Genomic DNA, 20,893 nt, shown 5'->3' with positions numbered 1-20,893 from the left:
GTCCTTCTCAGCAGGGCTGCTCTCAAGGAGTTCTTCCAGTTTGTATACACATCTGGGGTTACCTCATCACAAGTGGAAAACCATGCAGTTTGCTTTTTTGAACCTCGTTAGTTTCATGAAGGCCCACTTGATCGAGGTCCCTCTTGATGGCATCCCTTTCTTCTGCTGTATCAACTGCACCCCTCAGCTTGGTGTCATCAGCAAACTTGCTGAGGTTACACTCAGTTGGGATGTGTACCCTGTTCCAGGTGTGCTGCAGCCACAGTGCAGCAGTCACTGGAGTCACAGTGTCCTCCTCCAGAGATGCTGTCAGCAGCCCCCCATCACCTTGCCATCAGGATGCATTTATCTGACTCCATGCACGGTACAGCTCTGTGTGCAGTCCCAAGCACACAAAATTCCACTACACATTCCACTAGCTTGCAATCTTAGAGCATGCACAGGGATAGCATCTGAACTCATTTTAGAGACTTTGGTCCCCCTGCACTGGCTTTGGTATTGTCCCCCACTGGCACCAGAATGCTTACAGTGAAAAACAGAAATGCAGTGCATGCTGACAGGATTGTTGTGCTGCTCCTTTCTTATCCGTGTTGCATTTCCTCACCATCCCTTTGCCTAATTCAGGGAAACGCAGAACCTTGTAAGCCATCATCCCCAGGAGACAGAAGAGATGCAGGTCCTGGTTTAGCCTAATTATTGTTGGCTCATTTGTCTGAATGAGCAAGCTGGAAGGAAGGCAGCACATGCACAACTTCCTCTTTCAGATGACTCACATCTCCATCTTAGTTCCGCATTCACTACCTCATCCAACAATGCTTTGGTGCAGGGCTCCATGAACAAAGCCACCTTGGAGATTTTTCAGCCATTCTTCAAGCTGTTCCCCTAAATCCATGACAGAGCTACAAGAAACAGATTGCTGTGTGCAAGGGAGGTGACCACCCATACCAGTGCACATCAGCAACCATGGCCCAGGTCAGCTCCTGTGGGGCCACAGCTCTGCCAGAGGCAGACGAGCTGGACACTGGGCTTCCCAGCATCCTGCCTGGAGGCTGGCAGAAGAATCACAGAATCATAGAATCATAGAATTACTCAGGTTGGAAGGGACCTCCAGGATCATCAAGTCCAACCGCAGCCCAACCATAGTACCCTAACTCTAACAACCCTCTGCTAAATCATATCTCTGAGCACCACATCCAAACAGCTCTTAAACACATCCAGGGACGGTGACTCAACCACCTCCCTGGGGAGCCTATTCCAATGTTTAGCCACCCTTTCTGTAAAGAAGTGTTTCCTAACGTCCAACCTAAACTTACCTTGGCGCAATTTGAGGCCATTTCCCCTCGTCTTGTCACCTGTCACCAGTGAGAAGAGACCTACCCCACTCTCACTGTAAGCACCTTTCAGGTACTGGAAGAGAGCAATAAGGTCTCCCCTCAGCCGCCTCTTTCCCAGACTAAACAGCCCCAGCTCCCTCAGCCTCTCCTCGTAGGGCTGATTTTCCAAGCCCTTCACTAGCCTCATTGCCCTTCTCTGGACCTGCTCCAGTACCTCGAAGTCCTTTCTGTACAGAGGTGCCCAAAACTGAACACAGCACTCGAGGTGAGGCCTCACCAATGCCGAGTACAGGGGCAGGATGACTTCCCTCGTCCTGCTCACCACACCATTCCTGATACAAGCCAGGATGCCATTGGCCTTCTTGGCCACTAGGGCACACTGCTGGCTCATGTTCAGCCGACTGTCCATCAGAACACCAAGGTTCCCTTTCTATCAGGCACCTTTCCAGCCACACCTCCCCAAGCCTGTAGAATTGCCTGGGGTTGTTGTGACCAAAATGCAGGACCCAACACTTCGCCCTATTGAAACTCATGCCGTTAACCTTGGCCCATCGATCCAGTCTGTCCAGGTCCCTCTGCAGTGCCCTTCTCCCCTCTGGCAGATCAACACTCCCTCCCAGCTTGGTGTCGTCTGCAAACTTACTGAGAGTGCACTCAATCCCCTCATCAAGATCATCAATGAAGATGTTAAACAGAAGCGGCCCCAGTAGTGAGCCTTGGGGGACACCGCTCGTGACTGGCCGCCAACTTGATCCAGCTCCATTGACCACAACTCTTTGGGCCCAGCCATCCAGCCAGTGCTTCACCCAGCAGAGCGTACACCCATTCAGACCATGGGCAGCCAGCTTCTCCACGAGAATGTTATGGGGGACAGTATTAAAGGCCTTACTGAAGTCCAGGTAGACCACATCGACAGCCTGACCCTCATCCACTAAGCGGGTCACCTTGTCATAGAATGAAATCAGGTTTGTCAGACAGGACCTACCATTTGTAAACCCGTGCTGACTGGGCCTGATCCCCTGGCTGACCTTTAATTGGTCTGTGATGGTCCCCAAGATTATTCATTCCACAACCTTCCCGGGCACCGAGGTGAGACTGATAGGCCTGTAGCTACCAGGATTATCTTTCCGGCCCTTTCTGAAGATGGGCGTCACATTTGCCAGTTTCCAATCCCCCGGGACATCCCCGGTTAGCCAGGACCGCTGAAAAATGATGGACAGTGGCTTGGCAATCACATCTGCCAACTCCCTCAGCACTCCAGGGCGCATTCCATCTGGTCCCATGGACTTGTAAGCATCCAGCTTTTGTAAGCAGGTCCAAAACTATCTCATCATGGATCATGAAGGGCTTATTCTTTCCCCGTTCCTACCTACCAGTGCAGGGGGCTGTGTTCCCAGGGAGTAACAAGTCTTACTACTAAAGACTGAGGCAAAGAAGGCATTAAGTACCTCAGCCTTATCCCTATCCTTGGTGACCAGGTTGCCCTCGGCATCCAACATTCTCCCTAGCCTTCCTTTTGCTATTAATGTGTTCATAAAAGCATTTACTGTTTTCCTTTACCTTAGTGGCCAAGCTCAGTTCTAACTGCGCTTTGGCTTTTCTAATTTTCTCCCTGCACAGCTTCACTACATACCTGTAATCCTCATAAGTAGCTTGCCCACTCTTCCAGAGACCATAAACTTTCCTTTGTTCTTGAGTTCCAGCCAAAGGTCTCTGTTCAGCCAGCCCAGCCTCCTTGCCCATCAGCACATCTTCTGTGACATGGGGATGGTCAGGTCCTGCACCTTTAAAATAATTTCCTTAAAATATTCCCAGCCTTCCTGGGCTCCCATGCTCTCCAAAACTACCTCCCAAGGGACCCTCTCAACCATGGTCCTAAAGAGCTTGAAGTTCACCCTCTGGAAGTCCAAGGTGGCAGTTCTGCTGACTCCCCTCTGTGGTTCAACAAGGATAGAGAAGTCTAGCATCTCATGATCACTTTGCCCCAGACAGCCTCCAACCTTTACATCCCCCACCAGACCTTTTCTGTTAACAAACAGCAGGTCCATGATATTGCTTCCCCTCGTCAGCTCCCTCACCAGCTGTGTCAGGAAGTTATCTCCCACACACTTTAGGAACCTCCGGGACTATTCCCTGCCAGCTGCATTATAGTTCCAGCAGATGTCTGGGAAGTTGAAGTCCCCCACCAGAACAAGGGGGAGTGACCTGGAGACCTCACCCAACTGTTTATAAAGCATCTCGTCCACCTCTTCATCCTGGGTGGGTGGCCTGTAGCAGAATCCCACAATAACGTCAGTCTTGTTGGCCTTTGCTTTTATTCTGATCCATATGCTCTCAATCCTATCATCAACGTTATTAATTTCCACACATTCATAGTCTTTTTGAACATAGAGAGCTACACCACCGCCTTTCCTACCCGGCCTGTCGCTTTTGAAAGGCCAGTAGCCCTCCATCACTGCACTCCAGCTGTGGGAGTTGTTCCACCACGTTTCCGTGATGGCAACTATATCGTGACTTTCCGAACACACAGTGACCTCCAGCTCCTCTTGTTTATTACCCGTGCTGCGTGCATTAGTATAAAGACACCTGAGCTTGGTCTCCTTGCGAATGGCAGTAACCCTAGTACCCTCATGACCACACTCCGGTGTTTCCACAGCCACCAACCTCCCACCTGCCCTCGTGTTCTTCCTACAAAGGGGTGAGTCATCCTCCTCTTCCACCAAGGCACAAGACTATGGGGTCTTACAAGCACATCCCTCTCCTGCAAGCACAGGGACATTACTTTCAGGCTCTGTATTAGTGACCCTAGTTACATCCCCACTCCCTTTTTTACCTAGTTTAAAGCCCTCTGAATGAACCTGTCCTAAGACCCCTCTCAACCGGTGGGAGAAGCCACTGCTATCAGCCGCTAGCCGGCCCAGACTCATGTAAACAGAGCCGAGGTCAAAAAACCCAAACCCCTGCCGGGCACACCAAGCTCTGAGCCAGGAATTAATCCGTTGGCCCATTATATCGAGTCCCTCATTATTCCCTGTAGCTGGAGGGATAGAGAAGAACACAACTTGTGCTCCTGAACCCATTACCTGTCTCCCCGAGGCTCTGAAATCCTTTTTCATTTCCTTAGGGAAGTTCTGCCTAAATCATCACTACCAACCTGAAACAACAGCAGAGGATAGTAATCAGTGGGCCAGACTAGGGAAGGAAGTTTCTTCCTCATATCCTTAACCCGGGCTCCCGGGAGGCAGCAGACCTCCCTGTGTAGGGGGTTTGGTCTACATATTGGCCTTTCTGCTCCCTTCAGCAGAGAGTCAGCAATGACAATGACCCGTCGTTTTTTTGGGATGGTTAAAGCTCCTGATGAAGAACTTAAAAGCCTCCTGCTCCTATCTCAGATAGGACAGTGGGCTAGTCCAAAAATGAGCAAGCTAGCAGAAAGCAGAAGTCATCAAAGTAAACCCTGCATTTACAGAATTCGGTTATGTATTTGTACATTGTGATTTTACCCTGTAAGTACCAATAGATTATAGTGCTTTTATACGACAATAGAAGCAGCAAGCTGCAATGACTCTGCTTGCTTGAAGAGCAGCAGACACTCAAGCAGATGGTTTTCTTCTAGTCATTTGCACAGTCTCTGCAGTCCCAAGATCAGAGGAATGAATGTTTAGGTTAACAGGTGTTCACCCTGGGGCTGTGCTCATGGCCCAGGTCAGGCTACTCCTCTCATGTTGAAGCTTCCCGGAAGGTGAGGTTGCGGTTTGCATTGCTGGAAGCTCACTTTGCAGAATGCTGGGCTGCCTATACAGAGGAAAGGACTGATCTAGGGCTGTCCTGTAGCAGCTAAGGATGCTTTTACCTCTTCATGGCGCTGAGGGGCGCATTCCCTGCAAGCAGCCACAATCCAGGGGTGCCCCAGTGATTCCAGGCTAGCGGTGCTGCCCATTGCTGCCTGTGGAATGGGCTGGACCTTGTTGTTGGAGGCCCCTTCTCCCTGCTGCAGGCTATGTGCTGGTGCTGCAGAGATGAGATGCAGTGTGCCAAGCTGCAGAGTCTGCTGCTTCAAAACCCAGGCAGGACACGAGTGGGAAGAGCCTTGACACAGCCTGGGTTTGTGTGCTGTGGTGGCTGTGCCATGGCCATGTTCCTCAGGGCAGCCAGGCACAGGTTAATGCCAGGACACTCTGCAGCTGAGGTCCTGGGTGGTAGCATTGAACCAACAAGGAGAGGGACGGGGAGAGGAGGCACAGAAGGGTGCTGGGTATACAGAGCTGCACATTGACCCTTTCAGGACTACAAGCCCAAGCTGGGAAATCACGTAGGGCAAACTCTGATTTGGAAAGGAACACAATGCAAGTCACATTAGCTGAAGCATCTGGAAAGAGTCTCACTTCCATATCCTCTAGCAGGTTTAAAACCACTGCAGATGCCATGCAGCCTCTGTCTGGTACTGCAGGGTTTCCAGGATCTGCTGCAAGACCCACTGCTTCCCCCACACTGCAGCCTCCCAGGTGACATCCAGTCTGCAACATCTGCACAGCTGTGTCGTGCCCAGCTCTGCAACATCTGGCCAGCAAAATGCCCAAGCCAACCTACTGAGCACAGCACTGCTGTTTTAGGAGCCATGCTGCTAAAACCCCCATTAGCTATTTCTAGGGCTGAGGGCAGCCCAGACCTCCGTGTTTTGTGCCTTCCTTTCCCAGAGCTCTCCAGCTGAAAGGGGCTCAGCAGAGGTTTTATCTTTGTCTCTATCTTATGGTTTTGTTAGGAAAATGCAGCTTAATCCAGCGGTCTTCTTGCTTCCCAGCCTTTTTTTCAGGGATACAAAAGCAGACACTTTTGGACAGGGCTTTGGCACATGCACGGCACTTGCGTTAGGGCACGGTGGTGCTAGATGAGCACTCGGGCTGCCAGCACAGCCACCACTGGGGGGCGCTTTGGTTCAGCTGGAAGGGCAGAGCAGCCACGTGGCAGCGGCAGCCTGCAGCCGGGCACAAGTGGGTGGGTGCTGCTCGCCTCCGAGGGCGGCCAGAGGCAGGCGCCATCCCGCAGCTCTGCTCCCAGCAGCAGAGCTCCTGGAAGGGATGAGGTCAGCGAGCCGTGCCTGTTTCCAATCTCCCGCTGCTGGTAGGAGGCCCCATTACCAACCGTCTGAGCATTTCAGGCTGGTGGAAAATGTAAGGGGAGGGCCAGCACCGGGAACCTGGACAGAGCAGCATTCGAGAAGGTTTTTAAATCATGGACTGAAAAATCGATGATTGTGTAAATACCTGTGTTAAACTCATCAAACAGGGGCCTGCCAGAGCAGCCAAAGGCTTGTAAACATGACGTGTAGCCTTAAGATGCTTCAGGAATGACACGCTGTATCATGGACATGCTATGCTCTCCTGAAGCCAACGTTGGGACCACAGTCTTGGCATTTTCAGGACTAGACGCACAGACTTGAATCACTTGTACAAAGGGGCAAATCTCATGTCAGTGAGATGCTGTTCCACAATCCTATCACTGGGTCTGTGAGATAGAGGCTGCCATTCCTCTTAGAAAACCTTTTGTCCCATGATATCATAGCTCAGGAGAACGTGGCCCTTTATAGGTATCTGACAAAGTGCTCCACTTGCCAGAGACGGTCTGCCAGCAGGAGCTTTCTGCAGCTACAGAAATCATATCTTGAAGCTCCTCAAATAGGGGAAACTGATTAAATCACAGCTTTGAATTCCTTTTAGCTGCAGTTCATCACGGCATGTAATTCTAAGAATGGCATTAACAATCATTTTCATAAAAAGAGAGTTGTTATTGTCCTGAAAACAAAAAGTATGGTTACAGTCTGTGTTTAGTATCTCTTACTTATTTCCAGATGGATTCAAACAGGCAGATGTAAGAAATTTGGGACATTCACTTCTATGAGGTGTTTTGCATACGGGCTGGCTTGAGCTCACCAAGTATAACCGCTGACCCACATTTAGAGAACAAGACCATTGAAAGTTTCAAGGTAATCAAACTCTGATCTGTTGCTTGACATTAAATGCAGAGCACTTTTACTGCTCCCTGCGGCAGATCAAAACCAGAGCACACGGAGGATTTAAGCCACTGATCTGGCTTCAAACCTTGCACCAGTTCATATTTGTTCGGAAAATATACTCAGTTTTATGCCTGTGTCTGCAGAATTTGTGCTGGCTTACATCATGTCTGTCTATGCCGCTGCTTTGTGCCTCACACACAGCTCCTCCAGGACCTCTCCCACCCATTTCTTCCACACGCCGCACGATGACCTGCAGTGCAGCTGCTGGGCTGCCAGCAGTGGCAAACAGCTGAAAGCACCAGAGGCTGCTCCTGCTCCAGGCCCTGCCCCACAGCGGGAGGTGTGATCTTACTAATCCATCAGCAATCAGCAATTAAATCACTAATATACAATGTGAAATGACTCAAATCTGGCCTGCCAGGTGATCTCACTGTACTTAATCTGCACACCAGTCTCACTTTCAGTACTCTTGTTCAAAGGAAATACACTACTGAGAAGCGTAGAGAAATTTTGTACACAGTCAAAAGAACTACTTGACCCTCGGGATACTGCAAAGCATGGTGCAATTCCTGCCATTTATGTGGCCTGCCCTGAGACAAAGCCACAATTAGCAAGTTAGTTACTGAAAAAAACTAGTTTTTCCAATAAGACTTGAGTGAGTGATGATAAAAAGAGTAAGACTCATACAGTCAACCCTGACATATAAAGAGAAGTTCACATATACAGATATGGATGTGCACACCCATACAAACATGGCCACAAATACATTTCCACTGTAGTTCTGTGAACTGAGTGAAGTGCCAAGTGATAAAGAACAGGAGAGATGGGGGACCTCACCCACTTCTGACACTGGTCTGAGGTCTTTTTAAACCCATGATCCTGTGAATGCATCCAGTGGTGAATGGGAGAACTGTATTAGTTAAGGAGGATATGCATGTGAGAGATAGCTCTGAGCCTATCAATCCAACACAAGGCACAATCTGCCAAACTGGTTGCACAGGGTTTGGAGTGGTTCTGTTCCACCCAACAGCTCAGAGTTAATTGCAAAGTTGCAAATTCAGGGGGTACATCTGACAATTATTTAAACATAGAATACAGGAGACATTTGTACTACAGTAAAGCAGTGACTGTAGCAAGCTTTCCCTCAATAAAAAAAGTAGCTGAAGTCATAAAGACAACGAGGATGAAAAAACTGGAAATAGTTTATTTGCTGCATAAGGAAAGTTCTTGTAAATTACATATAAAGAAACTTGCTATGCTGTAGTGTATAATTTTCGGTATTCCACAAAGATAATTGTAATAAATATACAAACCAAAACAAGGTAGAAGACTAAATCCATCAGGCAACCTACAAAATGGTTCACCAGGTTTTATACTTTGCAGCAGTAGCATGCTTAAAATTTTGTTGTTCATTCTGAAGTGCTGCAGCAAAATTCTTTTCACATTTCTTTGGAGCATTTTCAAAATCACCTAACTAGAAAATACTGTCCAAACTAAGCAGGCACTAGTTAAACCACCCAAGAAAAGTAACACGAATGTCTAACTGATGCAAAGGCATGTTTTGTTTGTTAATTTGTTTTAAAAATCCAATTTAGTTTTGCCAGGGTTAGGAATTATCTGATATAAGTGCACTACAAGTCCAGCCAGCCTCTGGCACTGCTGGCTCTTGTCCTGTTATGTCTCTATATTAACTTCACAGGTCATACAGCTCTGGAGATTTCTCTAGTAGAGATGCATCCACTAGCAGGGAGAAAACAAATACCACAGTGAAGCTGCAAGATTGGTCAAATGGTTATACCCTCAAGTGCAGTGTGTGCTTAGAAAATGTTTTCCATAATTTTGTACTAAACTACACTGGGCATTTTTATTTGACTTCTAAATCTGGAAGTGCTGACAAAAGCATTCTTGATACCCCTGGCCTCTAGAAACAAAATACAGGGATTTTTGATGTCTTTTGGAGTTCTCTACCTATCATTTCTACACTTGTTGACACATCAGGCTGAACTGCATTTTACACCTCACTGCTCTGGACCACACTGACAGACATGTCTATTATTCTGCACAGATCTTGTTCGAACTGAGAACACTTCTCTGTGCTTCACTATTACTGAGTACTTGGGGGTATAAAAAGAAATTCTAATACACGATTACCTAAAAATATTTGTTAATAAGCTTAATGCAAATATTATGTAGAAAAAATGGTTTAGTTATAAAAAAATTAATTAGAGGGCCAATAAAAATAGACTGAAGAGAAGATCTTTACAAAAGTGAGGTTAGGAAGTATGAGGCATTAACATTCACTGTAAACATCCTGTGTTCACTAGAATCCCTTGTCTAAAGTATATGTTCTGGTTTTGTTCCTGAGCTTCATGGCCAACACTTGCATAGATAGCTAACCTATTATAATTAGTTGTTTGTACAGACAACTTCAATAAACTACTTATTTTACCTCCTGAAATAGTTTTAGTTCAAAGAAATTATTTATTCAAGGAAATTATGAAGCACGGTAGGATTTTTGTGTACTCAGTGCATTGGATGGGTTGGGACAGCCACATTGTGGTGTGCTAATCTTAAATAAAATTAGGTTACTAAGTAGAGCTGTTGGATGTTCCGGTTTACCATAAAGATCGACTTCTACTCGCTGCTGCAAGGCTCACTTCTGCTCTGCCAGAGACTGCATGTGGCAAAATGTCTGGAATCTAAGTGCTGCACCATCAAGCAATTAAAATATCCCCATTAACTAGATGCAGCTTATACACAGTGCAGGAGTCCTTATGGAGGATTTCACCATTTTCCAGGTGACATGAGTGCTTGCCTCCAGATTAACCTCCTTCTTGGAGGAAGCTAGAAAGTACTTTCAGAGTAAACATGACATGGAGTGGCCTAAGTCTGAAGAACATACTTGCATTTTGGATATGAAAAGCAGGCATGTGTTTAGTTGCTACTGCAGATGCACTATGGAAAGTAGTAGAAACAGACAAACAAATCCACCTCACAAACAACACAACAACAAAAAAGCAGCAAATTGCCAATTTTAAATCTTACGTTAAGGCAAATCTAGATAAACACCCATAAAGTATTAATAGAAATGGGGAGATTTGTTTTTTTGTTTACTTTTTCTGTGATTGGCTTTTACACATTGATAAAATTTGTTTGAGCACCTTCTGGACGTCTTCATCCATTTGACCCTAGACAAGGGAAGAAAGAAGAAAAGATGACTGAATTAAAATATTTCTTGACTTCTTAAAACAATTTGCGAACTATTTCTAAGGTAGAGTAATTATGTCAATTTTCCAAAAGACAAGTGGTACCTTTGTGCTTAAACAGTCAGATGTTTGGCAGTATGTCTTTAATATAGCCTGCAATGTTCTTAATAGTTCTGCAGCAGAAACATCTGCCATTAAAATACCAGTACTGTATAACCAGCAACATTTAGCCTTACCTGCACAGCATAGAGAAGATGCATCCTGTAAACTGACACTGTTTCCTGATGTTGTTTCTTCGTTTCCTAGAAAAGAGTTAAGCAGAAAGTCACAAAGCATTTAGAACTGCTGAATTCAGAAATCCCCACCCAGATGCATGGAGCTCTGCAAAAAAATATGCATCTAACGCATGCATGGAAAACCATATCAAACATTCTTCTGTGCTGCTAGCTGCCCCAAATACCATTTGCTGGGAAACAGTCTACAGAAATGCTGTAATCACACCCACCTCATATCGTACCAACCAGAAAGTTGGTAAGATGATATCAGTGGTAAAGATGTTTATAAGTTCATCAGAAAACAAAGCAGAGGAAAGATGACAATATTCTGACAAACCAACCATTGGCTGCAATGGAGTCTTTTCCTAATGTCAGTAACCCTTTTGTCAGCAAATGCCTTCTTGGGGAAAGAGACACTTCCAAATGTCTTAATCCATTAAATTCTGTTAACTACTATACATTCAAACAGGGAAATACAACCTTCTTTGTCACAATAAGACTGCCACGTACCAGAAGCAGTCTTTCCAAACAGATGTTTGGACAGATGCTGCTGGGAAAGCCAGTGTAAGAGAAGGGATGAACGCTTCTGTCCTGTTTTAAATCCTACCCACTCCCATAACACAATGTGCATGTGCACTTCACAGTACTTTCCTGGCCCTTGAGCAACAGGAAATGAAGGCTCTTTACAGACTTGTCCTGACTGGAACAAGAGAAACCCACAGTGTGATAGGTTTGTAGTAAGAGAATACCTATTAGCTACCTACCTAATTATTTCTCCCCACTGTAAGGGATTTTTTTCTTTTCTTTCTGGACTATGTGCATGTTAATTCCTCCATCTGCCTGACTTTCTTCCTGAAAAGCCAGAAATACCTTCTTCTCATCTCCTCTAAAGTGAATGATACTGCTGCTTTGGACAGGCAAGCTCCTGAAAATAGCCGCAACTTGACTTAGAAGACTGGGCCTTGCATGCATGAACAGGTACAATCTTAAAACTCTCCATGCATTTCAGAATTTCAGAAAATAAGCTGTTCTCCCTTATAAACACATGGTCTTGCTTGATTTGAAGCTTCACACTTTCAGGGGCTATTTTCTTCCAAAAAAGTCAAACTTATTTTAGCTTAAAAACAAAAAGAGTAAAATTTCAGCTTATAATGAATGACCCTGAGAAAAAGTAAAACCTTAATCCACTGCATATTGGCCATATTTTTCACAAATCAGAATCTCAACAGCAGATCTGGTCACTACATTGTATTATGTGTACAGGCACTTTCCTCCATTACTGATCTGAAGAAATACATACAGGAAAATAGTTTTCTTTAGTTAAATTAATTTTGAAGAACAATTAGTAAGTGACCTGCAGAATTTTAAGTATTTCAGAGCATTGTAAAATCTCTGGATGAGAACTGTTGTAATCATTGTGCAACATTTTAAATAAGGCACAGTTAAGAATGGTGTGCACTTCTACAGAGAACTAAGAGTGACGGTGGGTTTGTGAATTATCACACTTACAGTCAGTTGGTTTTGCAGCTGTTTCACTTGTTGTTGTAATGCCTCCAGCTGCTGACTTTGTCTTTTGGGGGCACTGGTTGAATAGGAAAGCTGAGAAAGGCTGTTCAAAGCTTCTTTTAATTTGCTGACTTCCTTGGACATTTCACTGATCTAGAATGGTGAAAAATAGGTTTTCATTAAATGTTAGAATGCATACTATATTCTCATGAATCTTATTCTTTGGGATATTTGGGACTTAAACTGAAAGAGCTGGGGAAAGGTGAAAACTCAGTGGACAAGCAGAGACACTGTATAAGCAAAGAATTATAACACTTCTCTAGCTCATTGTCAGCAGTCATTCAAAATGTATTAAGTGCCCTGAAACCTGAACAATATTTACAAAGGCTGTATTTACAACCTTAGCAGATGTGGGTTCTAAACACAAGACAGCAACGTACAAACAGGCTATTCACAACTTGCAAAACACATAACTGTTCATAAATGTTTACAGATGCAGTGGTTGCAAAAGAAAAACAGTCATCATATTGATAGAACCTGATACAAGTCAGGATACAGTAAACTTAAAATAGTTAATTTCTGTTGTTTTTTTGTTATCTTCTGTTTCCTTATCTCCTCAGGAGCCTTTTCCTGCTGTATATTACACTTCTTTGGCTTAGTTACATGAATACTGCGAACTTAATCTGAACAGAACTTAGAAGACATGAATTGAAATATGTGCATCTCTACAGGGATGGAAGATAACTGTAAAATCAAATATGTCAAAGATAAACTCCTTTGGCTAAGATCTGAGGGACAGTACTGTTACAGTAGAGATTCTTTCTTCACTCTATGGCCTCTGACACAATACATGGTTTACGGTAACCCAGGACCCATCTGATATTTTGTAGTATGGATTCATGTACTACTTCGACCACTGCAGTCAATCACTAACCTTTTTATCTTTATCCTCTTCTAGCTTTGATGAGCTTTCAGAGTATCTTTTCATTTCAAGAAGATCTTCTTGAGCTTGATGATACTTTTGATGAAGACCACTGACCTCCCGTTCCTTTGCTTCAAGCAGATTATGCATACCTTCTTTCTCTTCTTTCAAATGCAAAACTTCATTTCTCAGTTGCATAACATCTAAGGACACATTTTCCTTCTCTTTGATTACATCCTTCAGTTTTGATGACAAAATACTAACTTCACCTTCTAATGAAGATTGGAGTTTTTCATATGCAGCCTTGGGTACCATTGCTTCATTAATTGCAGCTTTTTCTTCTAATAATTCCTTCTGTAGATTTCTTACCTCACTTTCCTTGTTGGTAAGTAATTCTTTGAGCTCATTTATTTCTTCTTCCATTTCCTTTACAGTACTTCTAAGTGCATTCATCACCTGCTGGTGTTCAGCAATTGGCAATGAGTTTTGTTTCTGAGTGTCTAACAGCTGCTTTAGTTCTTCTGCTTCATCTAATACTTTTGTGTACTGGGATTTCATTTCTAATAACTCATTCTCTGCTTTGTATTTCAAAGAATTTGTAACCTGCATCAGCTTCTCATGTTCATCTCTAGGTATGTAGTCCACAGCTATATCATCTAGAGTTTTTCTCTTCCTATAATCTTCAAGCTCTGCTTGTGCTTCTTTGTACAACTGGGACAATTCACTAAGTTGTCTGTTGAGCTCATCTATCATTCTATGCATTGCATCTTTCATTTCTCCAGATTCAGCACTAGACTCTAAACGCGTCTGATTTGTCAGCTTGTCCTGTAACCTTTTAATTTCCTCTTGCCCTTCTTTGTATCTCTCAATCAACAGTGCTTTCTCCTGATTAATGTTATCAATAACCGAACAGTATGAATTCTTTAATTCCTCACATTCTTCCACAGACAATTTGCTTGTAACATTCTGCTCTCTCTCTTCAAACTTTTTCTGTAGTTCTCTCACTTTTTCTTTTTGTCTTTCACTTTCCTCCAGGGCTCTCTTCAATTCTTGCCTAAGCATCTCAACTTCTTCACATGTAACCTTCAACTTACTCATCTCAGAACAAGTTTCTTCACTTTCAGAGGAAACAAGACCCAGTTTCACTTGCTTTTGTACATTTAAAACCTCTTTCACTGATTCCTCATACTTGTTTTGAGTTTCTTGGATTTTCAGGTTAGGATCAGAGCCATTTTCTGAGATGTCTGCATTATTTAAATAATCTGCGTCTGGGACCTGAGCTTCTAAGTGCTTTCTTTTAGTTTCAGAATTCTCTAATTTGCTCTGCGCATCCTTTAAATCTTCCTGGAGGTACTTTGTTTTTATTTCACTGGAGCTCGTCAATTTTTCTTGAGACTGGGTGGCATTTAAAGTAGACTTCAGCTCCTGAGCTGAGAACTCGCTTTGTCTATCTGCTGTTTGATCAAACTCTCTTTGGGTTGAATGGTAAGAATCTATGGTAGAATCCACTTCTTTAGGTGCTCTTTCCTATGCAAAAATAAATCCAAACAAATGCATGATTCGAACAAATATATGGTGCTCTTTTTGTTTTCCCTTTTTTATAATAGAGTAAGCAAGGAATTCTTGCCACATCCTACAGAGATGGGTAAATAAAACACAACAGAAGGAATCTTCAGGAGAACTCAAAATCCAGGTGGTCCCATTTAACCATCTACAGTGAGGGATGGCAAAGACAGTTAACTACCAGACTTTTCTGAAAGTCTGTATTGATCTCCATAAACTAATAATCACAGCTACATAAATTAAAATTCTGCTAAATTCTTATCAGTATATTTTAAATACATTTACTGTAGTAAACAAAGTAAAAATGAGAAGATCAAAATACTAATTTTAATCTTCCAGAGAAGAGCACTTCTGCGACCTTACCACGACAAGATCTTTTTATCTTCACAGCACATCTCTTTAAATTGGTAAGGAGCTCTTTGTTCTCCTAAAAGATTAGCAAAGCATTAGACCAGCACAAAATACCCTACCTGTAATTTGTCCTGTAGTTCCTTATTGTGTAATGTCAAAGAAGCAATTTTTGCTTGCATCAGCATAAGTAGATCTTGCTGTTCAGTTTCAGGATTCACATCCAACAAACTATCAGCACCTTTGGAAGAAAAAAAAAGATCCAAAACTTTTAAAAGCTGAACTGATCCCAGAGATAGATAGTTATTCTGCATTTCATTTCACAGTTTGTTTCCATGACCATTAAGTGCAGTGAACAAGTGGACATTTTCCCAAAAACATGTTAGGAGAACCAGTACAAGCAGGAAATACTGGTGGGGATCTGGCAGTGAAATTACAGAATGTTACTCCAACACTTATTGGAGCTCACATTCTAAGTGGAAAGGCACAGAGGATTTCTAACCAGATTTAAACTTTTCACACAACTTCAAAATGCTTAATTAAATATGAAAATAAGAATTAAGCTTTATCGTCTACCTGCGGTGCTGTCACTTAGTCTGTCTTTATTATCTTGAAGCAAGGAGCTGAAGTCTTCCTGCTGAGACATCAGAAGAAAATACTTTCACAGACAGCAGATAAAAGTTGGACAGTTCACAGAAGATAAATACAGATAGCATAAATCTTGACATAGCATAAATCTTGATGATAGCATAAACCTGTCACGAGGGATTTCTTTTGTTTCTGGGGTCCTGTTTAATTGTGGCAGGTGGCCAGTACTCATTAAATATTAATGAAATTGGGTCAACTGTCTCATAATTTTTTGAAAAGCTGCAGACCTTGTGATAAATGACTGCAATATACCGTAGCGTACTTAAAAAAGAAATCTCAAAACCATAAGAAAAATACCAGACAGCACACATTCTAGTATTTGACTGAAGACTTCTTGTGATGGGCCTCTGCTTTTTGCATCACATAATCTCATGTACCTCACTGGTATTAGCTAATGAGCTCTCGCACCATTAATACTTTCATAACCATATTCCTACATGCTTTACTAGTTTATGAATAATTCTATTTACATATTCAGTAAATAGTGAAGTAATCCACATTTGCTTTGTAAAATTACACGGAAATATGAGGATTGCACTGAAAGTAGTGCCTCCTATTTCATTATGTTGGCTTATGATGTCAGAGGTGGATGTTGGTGATATGGCAGTAGAGGCTGAACCATTACACGATGTTGCTGTGCAGCAGAAGGTCCGCAGAGGGGCAATCTGACAGAATGGCGTCTGACATGAAAGTGTGGATGAAGAAAAGGCGTGTCACTGAATTCTTCCGTGAGGAAAAAAGTGGCACACATTGACATTCATTAGCACATAAACATTTAGTTTATGGGACCCAAACAGTGGATGTGAGCACAGTGAGGTGGCGGGTGGTATGTTGCAGCACTGGGGTCAGTGACAATGGATTACATCCGCTGGTGCAGACTTTTACGAGGGGGGCATGCAGGTGCTTGTCCATAGCTGGCAAAGATGCAAAGGTAATGGTGGTGACTGTGTTAAAAAATACTGTTTTGTAGATGAGGATTTGCATACTGTGCTTTTTCTAACTGTTGTTGTTTCAACAGAAATAAATAGGAGGCATTACTTTCAAAACACCCCTTGCAGATTTGGATTCTTTCTCTTCCAAAAACTTAACTAATTAATTCACGGAAATTCTGCAGTCAACAAAATAAATTATTATGGTACCATGCTTTCTTTCCCCACACTTAGTAAGAACAAAAAACTTTGGTATCTTGCATACTTGGTCAGCAAAGAAAGCCTGTCCTTTTCCAGTCATAGGAGTTGAAGTTGATGAGTGTGGTGAGGACAAATCACTAAGCTGTAAAAGATTTTGTATAAATAAGTATATGCATGCATTCATAGAAATAATCCTCCAACACGTGCTATATATAGACATGAATATTTTTCCTTGCGCTCAAGGAAACTGTCAAAACTCTGGGTAAGTTTCAAAGAGCAGATTTAATTATTCAGTGCTCTTTTGAGCTAGTATCACTTTTCCAGAGTAGCTGTTGTAACAGATAGAAACTAACTGTAAACCCAAATGTGAAGTTGCTTTTTGATACCATACAAACCTGTTTCAGTATTTTACTATCCTTTGTAAATATGCATATAAAAATGTGGATATATATGTACATAGATGTAAAAAATATGAAATTATTGACTTCTGCAAGTCTACAAAGCCACGTTCAACTTTAGATGGAAGAAGCACCTGTACAGTAAAATTTGTACTGTTGTATCCCAACCCATTCTATATTTCAAGCACTTTTCTCATTCAATGTAACCAATGCACAGTTTTCATCTTAACGCCAGGAGAAGCACTCACAATAACAAAGTATATACAATAACAGTGACAGAGCAAATTCAGCCCACGTTACTCACATAATGGGTAAAACCCCTAAAAGTGTCTCAAGATTGGTCTTTTCTTTACCTGCATAGGACTGATAGGAGGAGGTGGGGCTTTGCGTTTTTTTGGAGTTCCACTTCTTTCTGAACTTAATTTAGAGCCTTGATCATGCTGAAAGTTCCACCAGCCAGAAAAGGTAAGTTTGTTAGTTTGGTTAGTAAAGTCTAAGCAAGTTGTTTTAAAAAAAAAAAAAATAAAATAAAATAAAATAAAATAAAATCCCACATTAATATCAACTTCAGCAGCTCATGCAGTTCCTTTATCCTCTGTGTAAAGACTATATCCTTATTAACAAAAAATATTAAACATGCCTGACAATAAGAATCTGTTCTGTTGTAATCCATGCTTCAGTGAAAACAAATAAGATTTAGTGATAAGCCAAAGCTGACAACAGGTTTAGCACTAGTGATCTCAGATACTCCTGTAAATTCATTCTTAGTCCAGTCATGCCATTCTTAACAATTACCATCTTCCCTCTCCTTCAGCTTCAGCCTGAGCTCCCTGAAACACTGAACTTCCCCATTTAGAGAAAGAATGAACCAATCATATCCTCATCCAACTTTCAGCCAGTAACAGTTCTACAAGACACTTGCACTAGAAGATATCATGATAATACATATAAGAAATTTATTCAACTGTCTAAATCTGCTGAGGATCTCTAAGATACATCTCCCTTGTATGATGCAACTAGGGACAACCTTCAGTATCTGCTTTGGAAACAAGAGACTTTTCCCTAGATCATTTTCTCTACAGTTTGAAGAGACAGAGTTGAAGAGCTAAGACCCCGTCTTATACATGAGAACGGTAGAACATTTTCCAGGTACATAGGTGCACACATACGTGCACCATACATTTTCCCTCCCTTCTGTCACTGAGAAGGACAGCTACTGTTACAGAGGGAAGCTAAATCTAAAAATGAATTTCCTGAAACACATTTCTTAAATAAGCAACAAAAACTTCTCACGTTACAGAGTAGTCATTGGCAGTACATCTCATAGTGATATTTACTACTGCTACTAGTCATGTCAGTAAATATTTTTTCCTATGTTACAAGCCTTTATAGTCCGAATATTTTTAAGTCCAAAAGGATACATACCTGCTTTGCTTTTGTTGGTGATTTTGCATCTGTGAAGCAGAAAAAAGCAGAAGTAAGAACAGTTACCAAAGTTACATTTCTAAACCATCTCTCAGCTTTACTTCCAATGCCATTGTTTATTTTTTGAATTTGTTTGAAATCTAAGCAGTATTTCAAAATTCCACTCATGTTTTATCCTGATATACTGATACAAAATTCAAAGGATTGTGATAATTCTGCTTCTACTATAATCTCTCACTGTTCTTTACCTCAGCTTCCTACTTCAGAAATCTGTTATAGCTTGACCTTAACACCTCTCCACATTACTTCCTTCTGAACTCTTTTACTGAGGAGTTGAACTTAATTTTTCGAATAATAAAGAGGATCTACTTCAAATTCTAAGCAATACCTCATCATGCTTCTTCATCAGCTTGCCTTTTTTTTTCTTCAGAACACCTCTTTTTGCCCTGCTGAATATTTTATCTCATGTTAGATATTAACCACATGGAGCAAGTGTCACATTTTCCTGGTTTGGGAAGCTTCAGCTAGACCTATCAGTGAAGACAGCTTTTGAAATTTTTCAAGTGATGGAGTGACGGCATTGGTGGGTAGGGGAATGTCATCTACCTGGACTTCTGCAAAGCCTTTGACATGGTACCTCACCACAATCTTCTCTCTAAATTGGAGACATGTGGATTTGAAAGACGGAAGGTTTGATGGATTAAGAATTGGTTGGCTGGTCACAGCCAAAGGGTTGTGATCAATGGTTCTGTGTCAGAGTGGAGGCCCGTGTCCCCCAGGGGTCGGACTTGGGACTGGTGCTCTTCAGCATCTTTATCAATGACATAGATGAAGGCATCAAGTGCACCCTCAGCAAGTTTGTAGACGACACCAAGCTGAGTGGAGCACTCGATAACACTAGAAGGTAGGGAAGCCATCCAGAGGGACCTGGAGAGCTGGAGAAGAGGGCCCATGAGAACCTAATGAGGTTCAATAAGGCCAAGTGCAGGGTGCTGTACCTGGGCTGGGCGAAGAACCCCCTGAGAGCAGCCCTGTGGTGAAGGACATGGGGGTCCTGGAAGTTGAGAAGCTGGACATGAGCCAGCAGTGTGCGCTTGCAGCCCAGAAGGCCAACTGTGTTCTGGGCTGTGTTAACAGAGGAGTGGCCAGCAGAGAAAGGGAGGTGGTTGTCTCCCTCTACCTGGCTCTTGAGAGGCCCCATATGGAGTACTGCGTCCAGGCCTGGGGCCTCCAGTACAGGAAGGACATGGAGCTCTTGGAGCGGGTCCAGAGGAGGGCCACTAAGATGATCAGAGGCCTGGAGCATCTCTCCTATGAGGAAAGGTTGAGGGAACTGGGATTTTTTAACTTCGAAAAGAGAACGCTCTGGGCCTTCTCTGTGGGCTTCCAGAGTTCCCCCTCTTGGAGGGACTGTATAAACAGGAGGGGGAACGGCTGTTTACAATAGTTAATAGTGACCGGACCAGGGGGAATGGTTTTAACAGGAGAGGTTTAGGTTAGATATTAGAAGGAAGTTTTTCATACAGAGGGTGGTGACGCACTGGAACAGGTTGCCCAAGGAGGTTGTGGATGCCCCATCCCTGGCGGCATTCAAGGCCAGGCTGGATGTGGTCTGCTGGTTGGTGACCCTGTATATAGCAGGGGGGTTGAAACTAGATGATCTTTGAGGTCCTTTTCCACCCAGCCCATTCTATGATTCTGTGATTCTATGAAGTTACTCCATGAAGTTAATTTGTTTGTTGCTACGCATACAAGTAGCCAATTCAAAATGATAAACTGCAGATCAGAATCTCCTACGTACCCACATCCTGAGATATTTTTGATGACAGCAGGTTCTGGATTCCCGTATTCTCAGAGATCTTGGAATAATGCAGGGCATTATGTCCAAAGACATCTACTAAACTGACATCTGCGCCTTTCCTAAGGAACACTTCCACCATGTTAAGGCTACCAGCTTCACAAGCCATCATCAAAGCAGTTCTGGACAAAAGAAACAAGGGTAAAAATGTCAAGAGAAATTTTTGAAGCAGCAGCTCATTTTTTCAGGAGAAAAATGTAACAGACATTGTGCAATGAAGAACAAGATTTTATCACCATAGGCCTTGAAATATATATGTAACCATCA

At 42.9% G+C, this 20,893-nt stretch overlaps 1 protein-coding gene across 6 annotated transcripts in view; it reads right to left on the bottom strand.

The window, feature by feature from the left end:
* Window positions 1-8,531: 8,531 nt before the first annotated feature.
* Window positions 8,532-20,893, bottom strand: part of RAI14 (retinoic acid induced 14) — a 95,790-nt gene continuing 83,428 nt past the window's right edge. For 3 of the 6 annotated variants that reach the window (XM_085214301.1, XM_085214303.1, XM_085214302.1), the window contains exons 9-18: window positions 20,570-20,748; window positions 18,769-18,797; window positions 17,697-17,783; window positions 17,010-17,087; window positions 15,744-15,804; window positions 15,290-15,408; window positions 13,269-14,783; window positions 12,338-12,487; window positions 10,790-10,855; window positions 8,532-10,535 (exon numbers count right to left, since the gene is read on the bottom strand). In XM_085214301.1, coding sequence (XP_085070427.1) covers window positions 10,458-10,535; window positions 10,790-10,855; window positions 12,338-12,487; window positions 13,269-14,783; window positions 15,290-15,408; window positions 15,744-15,804; window positions 17,010-17,087; window positions 17,697-17,783; window positions 18,769-18,797; window positions 20,570-20,748 — 2,362 coding nt within the window. In that variant the 3' untranslated portion in view covers window positions 8,532-10,457. The remainder of the gene's footprint in view (window positions 10,536-10,789; window positions 10,856-12,337; window positions 12,488-13,268; window positions 14,784-15,289; window positions 15,409-15,743; window positions 15,805-17,009; window positions 17,088-17,696; window positions 17,784-18,768; window positions 18,798-20,569; window positions 20,749-20,893) is intronic. The other 3 variants (XM_085214304.1, XM_085214306.1, XM_085214305.1) reach the window with 3 other exon arrangements.

Source organism: Meleagris gallopavo, chromosome Z (assembly GCF_905368555.1).
Source record: "Meleagris gallopavo chromosome Z, MGAL_WU_HG_1.1, whole genome shotgun sequence".
Classification (NCBI taxonomy): Eukaryota; Metazoa; Chordata; class Aves; order Galliformes; family Phasianidae; genus Meleagris; species Meleagris gallopavo.
The sequence above is the reverse complement of the archived record's forward strand: the minus strand, read 5'-3'. Positions and strand labels throughout refer to the sequence as shown.